General features: G+C 35.5%; 2 protein-coding genes across 2 annotated transcripts; both read left to right on the top strand.

Moving 5' to 3' along the window:
* The first annotated feature begins 813 nt into the window (after positions 1–813).
* LOC121238925 (UDP-glycosyltransferase 87A1-like) lies at positions 814–4,106 on the top strand. The gene is made up of 2 exons (XM_041136026.1): positions 814–1,453; positions 3,138–4,106. The coding sequence occupies exons 1-2, from the start codon at positions 961–963 to the stop codon at positions 4,028–4,030; spliced, it is 1,386 nt and encodes a 461-aa protein (XP_040991960.1). The 5' UTR covers positions 814–960; the 3' UTR covers positions 4,031–4,106.
* Positions 4,107–9,663: 5,557 nt separating this feature from the next.
* Positions 9,664–12,084, top strand: LOC121238928 (UDP-glycosyltransferase 87A1-like). Its single transcript, XM_041136028.1, has 2 exons — positions 9,664–10,282; positions 11,037–12,084. Exons 1-2 carry the CDS (start codon positions 9,790–9,792, stop codon positions 11,927–11,929), a joined length of 1,386 nt encoding a protein of 461 aa, XP_040991962.1. The 5' UTR covers positions 9,664–9,789; the 3' UTR covers positions 11,930–12,084.
* The last annotated feature ends 4,734 nt before the right edge of the window (positions 12,085–16,818 follow it).

The following is a 16,818-nucleotide window of genomic DNA, read 5'->3' as shown; positions in this document are numbered from 1 at the left end:
CGATACATCTGCATATATATTTTATATAAAAATATTATACAATGACGTTATTTAATATAATATTTTAAATTTATTTTATAATACAACTTTTTATAATATAATATATTATTGATAAAGCATTATTATATACGATTTATACGATGATTAAATATTTCCTATTTTATAAACTGAAGATAGAAAATCTTTGAATGCAATGATAATAAATATTGTTCATAAATAGTGTGAATTTTATTATCGATAAATAATAATTAAAAAACATTCTTAGATCCGCGAGGAAGTGCGGGGATAACTTTGGATGCATGATCTGCACTGGTCAGAAGAAGTCTACCGCCAAGTCAACACCTGTTGGTCTACACGGCACTCACCAGTTCGTCAAGAGGCCAGAGCTATTACCAACTGCCGCATCGAGATTAAGCAGTTAATCCCATACAGGCTTGGCCGCTTGGGGCAGCTCGTTCATTTAAATGATAATTTCGTAACGTTAGGTACAAAATATTAGTAGACAAATTTCATACGAATTCTTATAAAAAAAATAAAATACTGTTTACATATTAAAAATATTCCATTTCATTTCATTTTATTTTATCATATAATTTTTTAAAATTTTATATAAAGTATAATAAAAAATTTAACTTTTTTAATTTTTAAAATAATAATAATATTAAAAAATAATATTTTATTCAACTTTTAATTTTTATTTTAATTTATTTCATCCTCACTTACTATTTAAATTGCGCCTAAATTTTATTAATAAAAAATAATTTCTTTTAGATTTTTTTAAAAGATATAGCCTACTTTTTATTTATTCGGCTTCTACGTATCAGTTCTATCTATTTAAGCCGCCACTGCCAAGCTTTCTAGGAACAATTTCTTACCTCAGTGCCGTTTCCCGTCTTGTTCCGGTGTTGCTGCCTGCCATTGCCCGGAGCTTGCGTCGATCGTGAAGATCAGCTGCCAGAAATGGATCCTACCAAAAAGAGCTCATCCGCCGTCTGCCACGTGGTGGCGATGCCATATCCCGGTCGAGGCCATATCAACCCCATGATGAACCTTTGCAAGCAACTAGTTTTGAAAAGCCCATCCATCCTCGTCACCTTCGTCGTCACCGAGGAGTGGCTCGGCTTCATCGGCGAAGAACCTAAGCCGGCTAACATACGATACGCCACGATACCCAACGTCATACCCTCCGAGCATGGTCGTGCTAAAGATTTTCCCCGCTTCCTTCAGGCCGTCAATACGAAGATGGAAGCGCCCTTTGAGGAGCTGCTGGACCGGCTTGAGCATCCGGTGAGTGCCATAGTGGCCGATACTTACGTGATTTGGGTCGTCAGAGTGGGGAACCGGAGGAATATCCCTGTGGCGTCATTAATGACCATGTCCGCGACGGTGTTCTCGGTGCTTCACCATTTCGAGCTCCTAGTGCAGAACGGGCATTTCCCGGTTGAACTGTCAGGTGAGATGCTTCCAAAACCTCTCTCTTATCAAATTTTGCCCTGCCTCCTTGTGGATTAGAGAATGGACCACGCACCGCTCACCAGTTGATAAGAAGCTTTAGACTCGTTAGTTTTTAAAAAATATTTCTTTTTATCTTATATAATTATTATAATTTTTTTAACTTTCAATATAAAATAAAATAAATAATTTAACTTTTTTAAATCTCAAAATAAAAATAATATTAAAAAATATATTTTAAAAATATTTTATTCAACCTTTTAACTTTAATCTCAACTCATCTCATCTGTAAAAACAAACGAGCCCTTAGTTAACGTGGAACTAAAATCACTTCAGTCTAATTTTAAATTAAATCTAGTATTTAAATATCAAATTCTCAAATCACTTAGGCTTCGTTTGTTTTCACAGATAAAATGAGATGAAATGAATTAAGATTAAAATTAAAAATTAAATAAAATATCTTTATATATACTTTTTTAATATTATTTTTATTTTAAAATTTGAATTGTTTATTTAATTTTGTGTAGGAATTTGAAAAAGTTATAATGATTAGATTAGATGAGATGAGTTAAGAGAAGTTGTAAAAACAAACAAGACTTAAATTCATCTCAACTTAAAACATTTTTACACGTAGGACCTACAACTTTTTTTAACTCAATGTCTCTTTACACGCAGGACTTACAATCTTTTTCAATTTCTTAAAAATACATATAAACTTATCTTAGCATTTAAACACATCTAAATTTATCTTAGATAGATTCTACAAAACTCACTTCACCATCTCAACTCATTACTATTTATAAAAAACTCAACTTATTTCAACTTAGAGGAACATCTAAATACCGTCTTAAACTTTTCTCACATAGATTATGCATTCTCGTTTTCCCTTGGATTTAAGGTAATTGAAAGTTTTTATTTTTGGTCAGTGGGAACAATTAATTTCGTTGAAATATAACACCAGGTTCAATCCATTGTCAATTTATATAGAAAAATTATACTTATCATCTTCACTCTACACATTACATATAATTTTTTTTTCTCACCAAATATATAGTGTACGAATTATAAGCAGAAGAATTCAATTAATTTAGAAAGAATAGAACAAAAGAAAATAAAAAAATAAAAATAAGTGTAGTGTATGATGTATAGGCGAAAATGATGCGGAAATGATAAGTATGAAAGCTCAACATATGAAAGTATAGACTGATCTCAACTTTCCTCCAAAGGGCTTAAAAGCTAACAGAGCCTCTCTTGTTCTGCCTATTATAAAGGTCATCTGAGGAGTAATTAAATCTTGTAATTTGTAATTCATGCGACACAGATGTGTCATATGTGAGAATTTATGTCACTCTGAACCGAGGGAAATGCAACAAGAAGAAGGTAAATTGTTAATATGTTTCTGAAAAACAACAAATTCCGGCCAAATATAGTCAATGACTCAATTGGTATGGCCCGTTATCGAGTTGACACTTAAGATTTCCATTCCTTCAACATTTGTTATGGGTTTGATATGCATGCGCAATCATAAATTTCAATAAAACCTAGTTAGCATCATGCATCCTTAATAAAGAATCTCAAGTTGAATAAAGATCATCTTGTTTCTATGGATTTTTTTTTTTTAAAATTTTTCATTACAACATCTAGCTAATAGCTTTCTCTGTGTTTCTGTGATGTGTTTGATTAAGAACGGGGAGACGAGCTTGTTGACTACATCCCCGGAGTCCCTACAACACGCCTTGCAGATCTTCCTACCTTTTTCTCTGGAGATGGGCTGATAATCTTGCCTCTTACCCGGGATTGTATTTTGTCGGTGCCCAAAGCGCAGTATCTACTATTCACTTCTGTCCAAGAGCTTGAAGCTCAAGTCATTGATACTTTAAGAGCAAAACTTTCAATCCCCGTCTACCCAATTGGCCCTTCCATTCCCTACTTAGAACTTCAAGACAATGCCTCCGGCTCCGATGGCAACATCAATGGTGTAAACTATTTCCATTGGCTGGATTCTCAACCTTTTCATTCTGTCTTGTACATCTCATTTGGAAGTTTCCACTCTATGTCAGAAGCTCAAATGGATGAAATTGTTGGTGGGGTGAGGGACAGTGGTATCAGGTGCTTGTGGGTGTCCAGGGGAAACACTGCTAGGTTTAAAGATGGTTGTGGTGATATGGGGTTCGTGGTACCCTGGTGTGACCAATTGAAGGTTTTGTGCCACTCCTCCATAGGAGGGTTTTGGACACACTGTGGATGGAATTCCACATTAGAGGGTGTTTTTGCTGGCCTTCCAATGCTTACTTCACCCATATTTTTTGATCAAGTCCCAAACTGCAAACGAATTGTGGAAGACTGGAAAATTGGATGGAGGATTAAGAAAGATGTGAAATCTAAAAATTTGGTGACAAGAGGAGAGATTTCAGATCTCCTGAAGAGGTTTATGAATCAAGAAAAAAATGAGGGGCTCGAGCTGAGGAAACGAGCAAAAGAACTTCAAGATGCCTGTCACAAAGCAATTGCTAAAGGTGGATCGACTGAAAATAATCTTCAAGCTTTTATCAGGGACATTACAAGAGGCCAATCTTGATGATTTGTATTACAAATTGTAATGTGTTGTATTTTGCAATTACTTGATTTGTAGCATATGTTTGTAGTTTGAATAACTACTTCATGTGCTGAATCTTCTATAATTAGTAAGGACTATCAATAAAGTCTATTTCTCATTAAAAAAAAAAATGAGATATAAAGTCTATTTCTCATTAAAAAAAATAGAATATAGTTTGAGTTTCTTTCCCTGTTTTTTCGGGGTCGCAAGACTCGCAACCATGCATTGCTTTGTTCTTCTCAGTAATAATTTCGTGTCCAACTATTCAGGTTCTAGAAGGCATATTGCAGCAATTCATATGAGCAGAGCCACATAAGTCTCGTGTCAAAATATTCTTAGAAAAAGTCTATTTACAATTGATCAGGAGAACCGCAGGGGCACCACATCCCACGTGGCGGAAAAAAAAGTCATTTTGAAAGATGAAAAACTAGTATATGCACATCCTGCTTTCACTTTTCCACAATCCTTGCAACCACATATTCCTACAGCCTTTCTCTTCACTACAAACTTCCCAAAGAACTCGCATAAGTATTTACTATGTTGACTAACTTCCATTTTCTTAATCTGTTTCCTCAGACTAGCAACATATCGAGTGCCATACTTACCAACAATACCGGCCTTCTTGGTTCTCTTGGTCATTTTGGATAGGTGCTTTAGCCTGCTCTCATGAAGCAGATATCCCCATTAGGGAAGATGGTTGTAATTAAATCCCTGCCATACTTGAAATTAACAGTCCATCACTAATATACTTTGATTAAACTAAACCTCCCCCAAGAAAAAAAATTCAGTAGCAGCCATCTTTGAAATGCTTTGCAGTCAGAGGCTCCGAAAAAAATTTCTAGTTGATGGTACCTCACTTTAGTCAAAATGCTCTGCAGTCAGATGGTGGTTTGGGTGTTTTTCAGTCACTCGAAATGCTCTGCAGCAATGGATTTGAGCGTTTTTCAGTAACTCAAAATGCTCTAAAAAATGAGTTTGGGCGACAAGGAGGTGCTCCTTTCTTTCACTCTACATAAATGCGACGCTTGGAGGGGTGTTTTGGGCATTTCGAAACCTTTTCTTCGTCCACATAAAATGCCATTTTAGGAAATACGAACAACTTGCTCTTGGATTTTTTTTGCTTTGTCTTGACTTTCTTCTTCCTTGACTACGCAGTTCCTCTCTCTTCCTTGGCTACGTTTCATTCAGTCCACCGATGCTTTCTCTCGATTTTATTTTTGTAATTTTTGTTAAGTGCTGACGTGGCTGCTGGTTGCACTCGGTTCTGCAGGGACGGTTGTATGTAGCAGTATTGATATTCTTATTACTCCATAGAAATTACCTCGCACTCTTGATAATCAAATTTTTACCCTCAATAATTATATACCTTTACATAAAAATACAAAAAAATAAAAATATAAACTAAATAGAGGTGTTAGATATACACATAAATTTTATCGTAAGAAAATTTATATATTTACATGATATAATATAATATATCAGATTTTTTTATAATAAAAAAATTAATAGATCATTAAACTAAGTCAATGTATAAATCTTAGAGTAATGATTTATACAATTAGTCTCGCTTAGTTCTTTTATAAAAAGATAGATTGTACCATAATAAATAAATAAATAAATAATTTTAATAGGATCCATTTTTTTACATATAAAACGTGCACACTTTAAATTTATACTTAGCATTCATCTAAATTTTATGCATAGGCTAAACATTTGACAAAACCAAAAAGTTTAATTTAAATATTTTGTTTTACGCCGTAAATATAGCATGCTGAATTCGGACCCTGTGGTTGTACAGGTCGGGTCCACCATTCACCTGCCAGACTAGGACCACCTTATTCAATCGAGTAATAATACAAATATAATTTTTTTACAATTATTTATATAATTATATTTTAAAATAAGATATTTATGTAAAATGCCATTATTCTTATAAGTTATTTTATAAAAATATGTCTCATTTAAAATATAATTATATAAAAAATTATAAAAAGAGTTGCATGTCAATAATTTTCCTATTCAATATCTTTTGTCAATAGTGTAAGGGGATTTTTTCCTCACCCATAAGTTCACTAGGCGCTCGACTGAGAGTAATGAGTTTCGTCTTGATATCCGATCCCAAAGCCCAAACTTACCCACAAAATAACTCGTCTACAAGGAAAAGTAAGTAGTGATGGTTGATGGGACGAACAGGCCTAACACCCATTGGCCGCATCCTGCTCATGGGGACTTGTACAGGTTAGAACGAGAAAGACAAAGAACCTTTGATCTTCTGACAAGGGAACATCGACAGACAGCCAATAGAGTCTGCAGAATAAGACAAATTGAAGAACCACACTGCATTAATAGCATCACTACCCGAGCAATACGCCACATTAATGACGTTATCACAAAGGCACGCCGCATTGAAAGACCCTGACAAGGAAACAGTAAAGAGGACGTAGGTCCCACGGGACAAGCGCGATCTATCGTCTAGACTCCCGGTATAAATAGCAATCCCATGTTTGCACCTCCGGTGAGCAACGACAGCTCAAACCTTGGGACAAGCAAAGAGAGCTCAAATGCCAGGATGAGCAACAACAACTCCCACAAAAGACAAACACTATATTGATAAAAAAATTTGCTCGCTCCTCGAAAGGCTAGCAATGCACTTATCCAACCAAAGAGTGCACGTACCAATGGGGCAAGCAAAGCGGGCTTGCACTCTAGAACTGGAGCAAAATAGAGATAGGACAAAAAAATGACATAGGATGGAAAAATGAAGATAGGAATGAAAAACAATCTCAAGGCTGAAAATGAAGATAGGACGAAAAAATGAGAGGGGAGAAAAACTACATTAGGGTGGAAAAATGAAGATAAGACAAAAAATTATGAGTGACAAATTATGTTAATAGGTCATGTTCATGTCATGTCAGGTCGTGTATATTATACGATATGGGTCAACCCGAACATAATCCATTAAGTTTAATGGGTTAGATTTACAAACTCTAATACGACACATTAAAATAATAGGTTAACATGACACGACCCGTTATGAATTAATTAAAAATATATCGACATGACCCTTTTCAACTTGTTTATATAAATGTGTTTATTGCCCAAATAATTTATTTGACTTGATTAACATAATTTTATATAAAAGTTAAAATCAAAATATCTCCCAAAAATATAAAACTAACTACATAAGTCCACAATTACAAATTTACAATCCAAATAATAAAAATACCAAAATTACAATTCAAAGGAAGTGCGGGAGACGGTCGTGACTCATGAAAACTAACACAACTAAGAATTGAGAGAGTGGGGGTCTGAGAGAGAGTTAGGAAATACGAAATAGAGTTAGGGTATTTTTGTTTTTAGGTTAAAAATGATATAATTGTAATTTTGAGTAAAAACATTCAACGGGTCACTAGCGGGTTAAGCCGGTTAACCCGTCAGTAACCCGTTAATAAATTGTATCTTAACAGGTCAACTCATTTTGACCTGAGTCCGTTAGCATCAAACTCAAACTCACTAATTTCGTGTCGTGTTCGTATTGGGTTAACCGGTCATGTCACATATTGTCACCTTTACAAAAAACTCTCCGAGCAAACTTCCACTTCCAAGCAAAGACATATCTATGAGCTTCACATGAGTTACGAGTCAAGCATTTAGCTTTATTAATTCATGTGTTACCAAGGAATGAAACTAAGCTCTTGCTCAAGATGATCAAGTAAGACCAATTACTCGGGAGTTCTCGCACGAGACCTCGGGAGCAACTAAGACGTGCTCGCACCTAACCGAGTAAAAGTTATTGCCTAGGGCGAGCACTTTGACTGGTATGAACAAAGTCCTCACATCATGGAGGTTGAGTGATGCTCTTGAATCTCTGGTGAGTGACAACACTAAAGAAGTGATCATCCCCCACGGGTAAGCAGGCCACTTTTATTCATGCCCCAATAAGGCAAGTATTCGCACCTCGTGGGAACTTGGGCAAATCATACCAACTCCACGGGAAGTGCTCCTCTAAAGGCAAGCATTCAAGAAAAAATAAATAAAGCTCTATTTGCAAAAAAATGCTCACCACCACGGGTGAGCAACAACATCAAGCTCTCGGGGCAAGCACTTTGCTCATTTTACATGCACAAGAATCAAGCCCGATGGCCGTGGAAGTTTGAGAATCGTGCTCGATGTCCATGTGAGCTTAGGTAAATCGTACTAGCTCCAATGGATCTAACACTTACTTGGGAGCTCAGATCCAGAGTATGTAAAGAGTACCATATGATTCTTGATCAAATTGGTCGGACTACACGGGAGCTCGGCTCCCGAGCAAGTAAAAAGTACTAAATCACCATCAGTATCTGATCTTCGATCAAATTGGTTGGATGACTTGAGATATCTTACCCTGGATCAAATTGATCGGATTAAGTGGTGAGCAACAACATCTAACACTCGGGGGTGAGCACTATGCTTGCATCCAAGTAAAGTGCTCACACCCCCATCTTAGAACCACGACAACAACATCGGCACAACCATAAATGTCTATCTTAAAACCATCAGGGCAAGACATAAATACTAACAAAAAAACCTTCATCTTAAAACCATCAGGCTTATGACAAAAATACCTACAAGAAATCTCCATCTCACACCCATAGTAGCAATAGAGTCCGATCCGATGCGAAAGTGAACATAACAATTATATTGTTCATTCTAATTATATTATTATTATTTGCTTATATTTTCAAAGCAAAACAATTGATAAAGTCCAAATACATATTTTAATAATATGCGAAAGTGGATGCCTAAATTGCTCTGTGTATATATGTATATATATATATATATATATTATTTATGCTTAAAATATTTAGTTACGTAATAATACGAGTTAAAGTCTCATTTATTAATATATTGAAAATTATGAAATTTAAAATTTAATTTTTTTAAAAAAAATTGATAAAATATCAATAGATTTTATATGTAAAATTATAATAATACGAGCTAGCTGACATGAAGATCATTAAGAAATTTCAAATTTTTATTTAGAAAGAAAATCGATAAAATAGATTTTATATATAAAATTATAATTACAAGTAACAGCACTCATATGTTGAATTATTGTAGTTGAAAGCTCACGTGACTATTGAATGTTTAATTCAAGCGGCAGAAGTCAAATTCAACACCAACCGGCGGCGAAGATGACAGTCACCAACCTCGGTTAGTCCGCTTCGAGGTCAAGTACTTATTCCATAGATTAATGTTGTATATAATAGAGTGTTTAAGAACTATATAATTAATTTTTTAAAAATAATTAAAATTTATTAATAAAAAATTAATTTTTTACATAAATATCATATTTACTTATATTTATTTAAAAAAAATAATATTACTTATCATCTTAATTTTTATTATTTTATAATATAATATTAAGTGATTAGAAATTATTTATTATATTTTATTTATAAATTTATTATTTAATATTATATCATAAAATGACGGGAATAAAAATAATGTAGTTTATATTTATCAATTTCTTAAGCGTGCGCCGCACAATTTTGACGGCTGGATGTGCGACTAGTAGAAATTGCATATTTTAATTTTTTTTATAAGTTACAAGCATTTTTTAAAATACACCAAAATTTAAAGTATTTAAGTGGTCGCAAACTCTGGGCATACTACCATTTTCCATTTCTACCGTTGCTCAGCACCGACTTGTTCCTGAGTTGCCCGGAGCTTGCGTCAACAGTGACGATTAGCTGCCAAAAATGGATTCTACCAAAACGGATTCATCCGTCGGCTGTCGCGTGGTGGCAATGCCCTATCCCGGTCGAGGCCACATCAACCCCATGATGAACCTTTGCAAGCAACTAGTTTTGAAAAGCCCATCCACCATCGTCACCTTCGTCGTCACCGAGGAGTGGCTCGGCTTCATCGGCGAAGAACCTAAGCCGGCTAACATACGCTTCGCCGCGATACCCAACGTCATTCCCTCCGAACATGGTCGTGGTAAAGATATTCTTGGCTTCGTTCAGGCCGTCAGCACGAAGATGGAAGCGCCCTTTGAGGAGCTACTCGACCGGCATGAACATCCGGTGAGTGCCATAGTGGCCGATACTTATTTGGTATGGGCCGTCGGAGTGGGGAACCGGAGGAATATTCCGGTGGCGTCATTAATGACCATGTCCGCGACGGTGTTCTCGCTGCATCACCATCTTGAGCTCCTTGAGCAGAACGGGCATTTCCCGGTTGAACTGTCAGGTCAGTTTCTTCCAAAACCTCTTTCCCATGAATCAAATTTTGTCCTGTGTGCGTGCCTCCTAGATTACAGTTTGTTCCTGTAGATAAGACGCTTGCCAATTGTTTTTCCGATATAGATACTCAGTATTCTTCTTTTCCCTTGGATAAGGTAATTGAAAGTTCTTATTTTGGGTCAGTGGAAAGCGATATAATTAAGTTCATCGAAAGATCATAACCTGACCAGGTTCAATCAATTCAAACATCATATATAGGAACAAGGTGGTAGTTGGTTAGTATTAGTGTTCTGTCATTAGCAAACAAAAGAAAAACCCATTTGAATGAAAGATGTTTTCAGGTGATTTTATAAGGGTCTGAACCAAGAAAAAACGTAACTGCAGTCTGCAAGAAGAAGATCATTCATAACATGTCTATGAAAAACGACATAACCCACTAGTATGGCCGGGCCCGTAATTCAATTAAACCATAATTTCCATTCCTTCAGTGCATGACGTTTGTAGTGTTTGGTATATATGCGTGATCATAAATTTCTAAAAACCCTTGCATCATCCATCGCTAGAAAAGAATCTCAAGGTTGCTGATATAGTACAGCTAAAAAGAAAATTTGTCTGCCCATATCCCCATAGAGGCATAAACATGACCTTGTTTCTGTTGGAATTTCTAAATTTGTCATTACAACATCTAACAAGAAGGTTTCCGCTAGCAAAGTTTTCACTTACATTGCTTTCTCTACTTGTCTATCTCGTGTTTGATTAAGAACGGGGAGACGAGCTTGTGGACTACATCCCTGGAGTCCCAACTATGCGTCTTGCAGATCTTCCTGCCCTTTCATTTGACTATGGATTAAAAGTCAAGCCTCTTAGCTGGGAATGTGTTTTGTTGGTGCCCAAAGCGCAGTATCTACTATTCACTTGTGTCAATGAGCTTGAACCTCAAGTCTTTGACACTTTAAGAGCAAAACTTCCAATCCCCATCTACCCCATTGGCCCTTCCATACCCTACTTAGAACTTCAAGACAATGTCTCTGGCTCCCATGGTAACATCAATGGTGTGAACTATTTCCAATGGCTGGATTCTCAACCCATCCGTTCTGTCTTGTACATCTCATTTGGAAGCTTGCACTCAGTCCCAGATGCTCAAATGGATGAAATTGTTGGTGGTGTGCGAGATAGTGGTGTTAGGTGCTTGTGGGTGTCAAGGGGGAACAATGGTAGGTTTAAGGATGGTTGTGGGGATATGGGTTTGGTGGTACCGTGGTGTGACCAATTGAAGGTTTTGTGCCACTCTTCCATAGGAGGGTTTTGGACACACTGTGGATGGAATTCCACATTAGAGGGTGTTTTTGCTGGTGTTCCAATGCTTACTTTACCCATATTGTTTGATCAATTTCCAAACAGTAAACAAATTGTAGAAGATTGGAAAGTTGGATGGAGGATTAAGAAAGAAGTGAGATCTAAAGATTTGGTGACAAGAGGAGAGATTTCCGAGCTCTTAAAGAGGTTTATGGATCAAGAAAGCAACGATGGGTTCAAACTGAGGATGCGAGCAAAAGAACTTCAAGAGACCTGTCACAGAGCAATTGCTGAAGGTGGATCAACTGCAAATAATCTTGAAGCTTTTATCAAAGACATTTCAAGAGGCCAATCTTGATGCTTTGTATTAAAAATTGTAATGTGTTGTTTTTTACAATTACTTGATTTGTAGCATAAGTTTGTAGTTTGAATAACTTCATCGTACCTGCTAATTATAAATCTTTTACCATATATAAGTAAGGGCAATCAAAAATATTAAAAGGTACCAATCCCCTTATTAAAGTAAAATGATATTCATTTGAATCATGGAGACTCGTTATATATTTATATATTGAATGTATGAAACCCATATTGGTTGGGATTAATCAATGAAAAAGGCTACTATGCCGCTCCAAACGTACCACTCAAATGTACCGCTTGGTGAAATTTTTTTTTAATTTTTTTTTACTTAGTGATTAAAGAAGTGATTTTAAATGTATTGACGTATTTTTTTTATTTTTTAAAAATATTTAAATCTATTAAAAAATTATTAAAAAAAATGTTAAAAAATAATAAACAGTCAAGTAGAGCGAACTAATCCGAGCGACAGAGTTGCCATACTCTTAATCAATTGACTTGTATATTTATATATTGACGGCAATAAATTTGCATACTGAAATGAACGTGGCTTGGTAGCAGACATGCATGTTACTCGATGGTTTTCGATAGTGCTGCATTGCCATTTACTACTGTCAAAACCCATTTGTATTATTAGATTTAGAAAATTTTCTTCTCCTTAATTACTATTTACCATCTCACACTTTATATTTTATAAAAAATACACACGTACACACCCTATAAAAAAGTTATAGGTGTGAAGTGTGGAAGTAAATAATGGTTGATGCATGACATTTCTCTAAGATTTATTTTGCTTGCATAGTTTTGAATATGGGTGTAACCGATCCGGTCCAGTCCTATTTTAGACAAAATTTAGGACCGAACCGGTATGTACCAGTTTTGTATTTTTCAAAACCGATTACGCACCGGTTACCTTCATAAACCGGTACTTTCGGTTTTACCAGTTTTTTTAAAATGTAAGTTTCACAATTTGTCATTAAAAATTTGTTTCTAAAAAAAAAAATATATATATATATATGATTTAAAAAAAACTATTTTATACTTTTATTAATATATTAGACTATATAATAGTATTAATATTAGACTATTGGTATAGTTATAAGTTATATATTAGTATTAGTTATAAACTATATATTTAATATTAGTATTAGTTATAAACTTTTAGTGATTTAGTATTAACATTTTATGTAATAATTTATAAATCACAATAAGAAATTATTATATATGAATATATATAATTATATATATTATATATAAAAATTTCACATAAAAATTTATAATTATACATAATATATAAAACTTATATATATTAATATATATATATATAATTTTATATAAAATTTATATATATAATAATACAAATATTATTTTTTATATATATTTTTTATCAACCAGTCCGGTTCGGTCCGAAAAATCCTAAAACCGGAACCGGATTGAAACCGGCTGGTTTTCACATTTTAAGAACCGGTCACGGACCGGACCGGTTCAAAACGGATAAAACCGGTCCGGTCCGGTCCCGGTTTGAATTTACACCGGACTAGACCGGACCGGTTTTCCGGTTTGAATTTATACCCTTAGTTTTGAGTATTTAAGGTACTCACTACTCATGTAGTGTTCAAAATGGAAAATGGTTTGAGAGTCTCTTTTCCTTTTTTCCTGTTGACAACCATGCATTGCTCTGTTCTTCTCAAATAGTAGTTTCGTGTCCAACCATTCCAGTTTCAGAAGGCTTATTGCAGCAATAATTCATATGATCAGCAGATGAGATAAGTCCCGGGTCAAAATATTTTATTACTCCATTGACATGATTATCCCGCATTCACTCTTAATAATCAAAATTTTACCCTCAATAACAATGTATAGCTTTACATATAGAAATGGCAGACATACACATGACAAATCTTCCGCAATAAAATTTACATATTGTCGTATGTCATATCTACTTAATAATAAAAAAGGATTTTATAATTTAATGGATCACATTTAATTACATCAATGTATAAATTTTATGGCGTAAGATTTATAGGCAGACCAAACATTTCTCATAATCAAAAAGTTTAATTTAAGGGCTTGTTTCGGAAGTGAGATGATCTCATCTCACCCCATTTCAAAATTTTTATAATGTCATTTCTAAATATCATTCAAATACAAACATTTTTCAATTTCAAATCTTCAACTTTTCATCTAATCATGATTACCTAATCATTACAAAGTGGACCCCATATTAAAAATATATTAAAAAAACAAATTTTTAGTGGGACCCACTTTTTTATAAAAAAAACAAATACCAAACTTGTCTATTTAGGATTTTTTTTTTTATGACGGTACTTCAATTTTATTAATAACCCTCACTTTTGACAGAGGAAAACCGTAGTTACAATCAAATGTATGGGGGTTACAGATATTCTGTGGCGCCCTCGACCCCCACTTGTTATTTTTTATGGAATTCGTGACACCGAGATGATGACTACACGGATCACGCACCCCAACGATCAGTGCTCAAAGTGTGTACAACATGCAATAAATGTACAACATAATATTTGCAGCGGAGAAAATAAAAGGTCTTTCTTTATTAAGTACCAGAATTGTACAAAAAGCAGTAAAATAACTTTACAAAAATTTTACAGTCTTCCAACAGATAATTTAAAGAAAACAAATAACATAAGGGAAACAAATCCCAAAACGCTGAACAACATATCAGCAACTTAAGCCTCTGGCGGAGTCGGTCCTTCAGGTTCATACTCGGGCTCTGCGTCAAACTCTACGGCACCATAAAACGGAACCGTAGGGTAAAACACCACAATGAGATTATGACATCTCAGTAAATAATTAACCAAAACAATATCCAAAAGATTTAAAACACATTTATATAACCACGCATCCCCATTCGGACAGAATAACAACCCACATTCAATTTCCCAAAAATACCTTTTTTATACTCACGCCAAAAATCTCATTTTTTTGGTCCCGATCATAATTATTACAAAATTACGCATACACTACGGTCTCCCCTATGGACCGTCCGCACACCCTGGCTCTCTTCGTCACATCACGGGTAATGTCCGTGCATGAGACTTCGTAACGAGCGATGCCCAGTTCCGCGCCCAGCACGTACATGGTCAAGCATCCTCTAACCTCGCCAGCCAAAAGGTCACGGAATCGGTACGAGAGCTTTACCGTCTCGTCCATTCCCGTCGTCGCCCTGCGATAACTCAGGGGATGTCACGTCAGTCTGTTACGTTCTCGAGTGACCAGAGGAGCTCCACCGAGATAATATCCCATCTCGACTTGGGGTCGTGATACACACGCACCCACATATTCAGTAACCAATGCAATAGACCACGTAACATCACGGCACATTTTAATAAAAACCATAAATATACAGTGCAATCATTTAATAGGAATGTACAATTAACATAATTCATTTATAAAATTAATCCTTTATTTACAATTTCACCATTTCACAATACACGTCATATCCCGTCCTCTAAACCGGCCCATGGCCCAATTCCAACAAATCAATACAATCAACAGTTATATCAGAAATGACAGTTTACAAAATACAATTACAATAACTTTAATAAAACTGGAAAATTACATACAATAAAGATAGGAATAAATCTGAAAGATCAAGCGAAAGAGCGTAGCTCAAGGTGGCGGCTCAGCGGCGGCAACAGTGTCAAAAGGCCTCGCAACTCACGAGTTGGGTCAATTTACAAGCGGATGGAAATTCAACTCACTACAACCCAACAATTTTTCCAAGAAACCGAGTGATAATTCACAAGTTTAGAAATGAATAGAGCTCGGCAGTACAACACAAGCTCACGGGTTCACTAACAAATATACAGAACAAAATCTCAGACACCAAGAACTGCGATAAACTTAAGCGAGAGAGAAGATGAGGATTTTCGGAACATTTAATCTGAGGAACCCGTGGACTATAAATAGACCAATTATGGCGGTTTGAGGAGTTGTGTGTCGCACGGGTAGAGAAAAGAAAATCGACAGCACAAGCCGTGGAGGAGGAGAAGCATATCGCGCGGACACATGATGTGGCGGCAAAGTCAGCACCACCCGGAAGCCATGCCCAATGCCACCAAGAAGCTTGCGGAAGAAAGAGGTGGTGGCCTTGGGGAGCGGCACGCATGACAGCAAGCTAAGGATCCTCTACCGAACGACACCGAGAGTTCATGCAAGAAGGAGGTGGAAAATGAAGGATTGACACACAGCAGCTGCTGGAAAAGAAGAAAACAGAAGAAGGAAGAAGAAGAAATAAGAAGGAAGAAGATGAAGTAGTGCGGCGCCAAAGGAGAAAAGAATAAAACCCTAATTTTCCCTTGACCCAAAACAACGTTGTATTGATAAGTGGGGGGCTGGGTTCTCACGGGCCGCACGGGCTAGGCTTCAATCACAAGGCTGGGTTCGGGCTTCACACAATACACGGCCCAAAAACAAACACACACTCACACACAGCCCACAAAAAAAATAAAAACACTATAAAAACAAAGGCCAAACCGAAAATACACCTATAAAAATTAAAATAACATAAATAAAATAATACAATAAAAACTAGAGATTTAAAACACATGAAAAAAAATAGGAATCTCACATATTCAACAAGAAAAAACCAAACCCATGCACCAAAAAGATTAAACAAACCAACCACAATTACAAAACAGTCAATAATGTTCATAAAAAATTACAAGACCAAGAAAAATAAAACGAAACGAGAGATACCTGCAAAAGGAAACAACCAATAAAAAATATCAACTCAAAAAACAAATCGAACTTACCAAAGGAAACTTACTTGGATCGCAGGTAGAGAAGACCAATTTTGTACATACGAAAAAAAGCTTGGATGTGCCTGGTCAAATTCTCACTGTTAATGGT

Source organism: Juglans microcarpa x Juglans regia, chromosome 7D (assembly GCF_004785595.1).
Source record: "Juglans microcarpa x Juglans regia isolate MS1-56 chromosome 7D, Jm3101_v1.0, whole genome shotgun sequence".
Taxonomy (NCBI): domain Eukaryota; kingdom Viridiplantae; phylum Streptophyta; class Magnoliopsida; order Fagales; family Juglandaceae; genus Juglans; species Juglans microcarpa x Juglans regia.
This window is presented reverse-complemented; position numbering and strand designations above follow the sequence as displayed.

Excerpts from the sequence above, each read along its gene's own strand:
- LOC121238928 (XM_041136028.1), top strand. The coding sequence starts at position 9,790 with ATGGATTCTACCAAAACGGATTCATCCGTCGGCTGTCGCGTGGTGGCA. Across the intron at positions 10,283-11,036 it reads TTTCCCGGTTGAACTGTCAG|AACGGGGAGACGAGCTTGTG; the intron begins GTCAGTTTCTTC and ends TGTTTGATTAAG.
- LOC121238925 (XM_041136026.1), top strand. The coding sequence starts at position 961 with ATGGATCCTACCAAAAAGAGCTCATCCGCCGTCTGCCACGTGGTGGCG. Across the intron at positions 1,454-3,137 it reads TTTCCCGGTTGAACTGTCAG|AACGGGGAGACGAGCTTGTT; the intron begins GTGAGATGCTTC and ends TGTTTGATTAAG.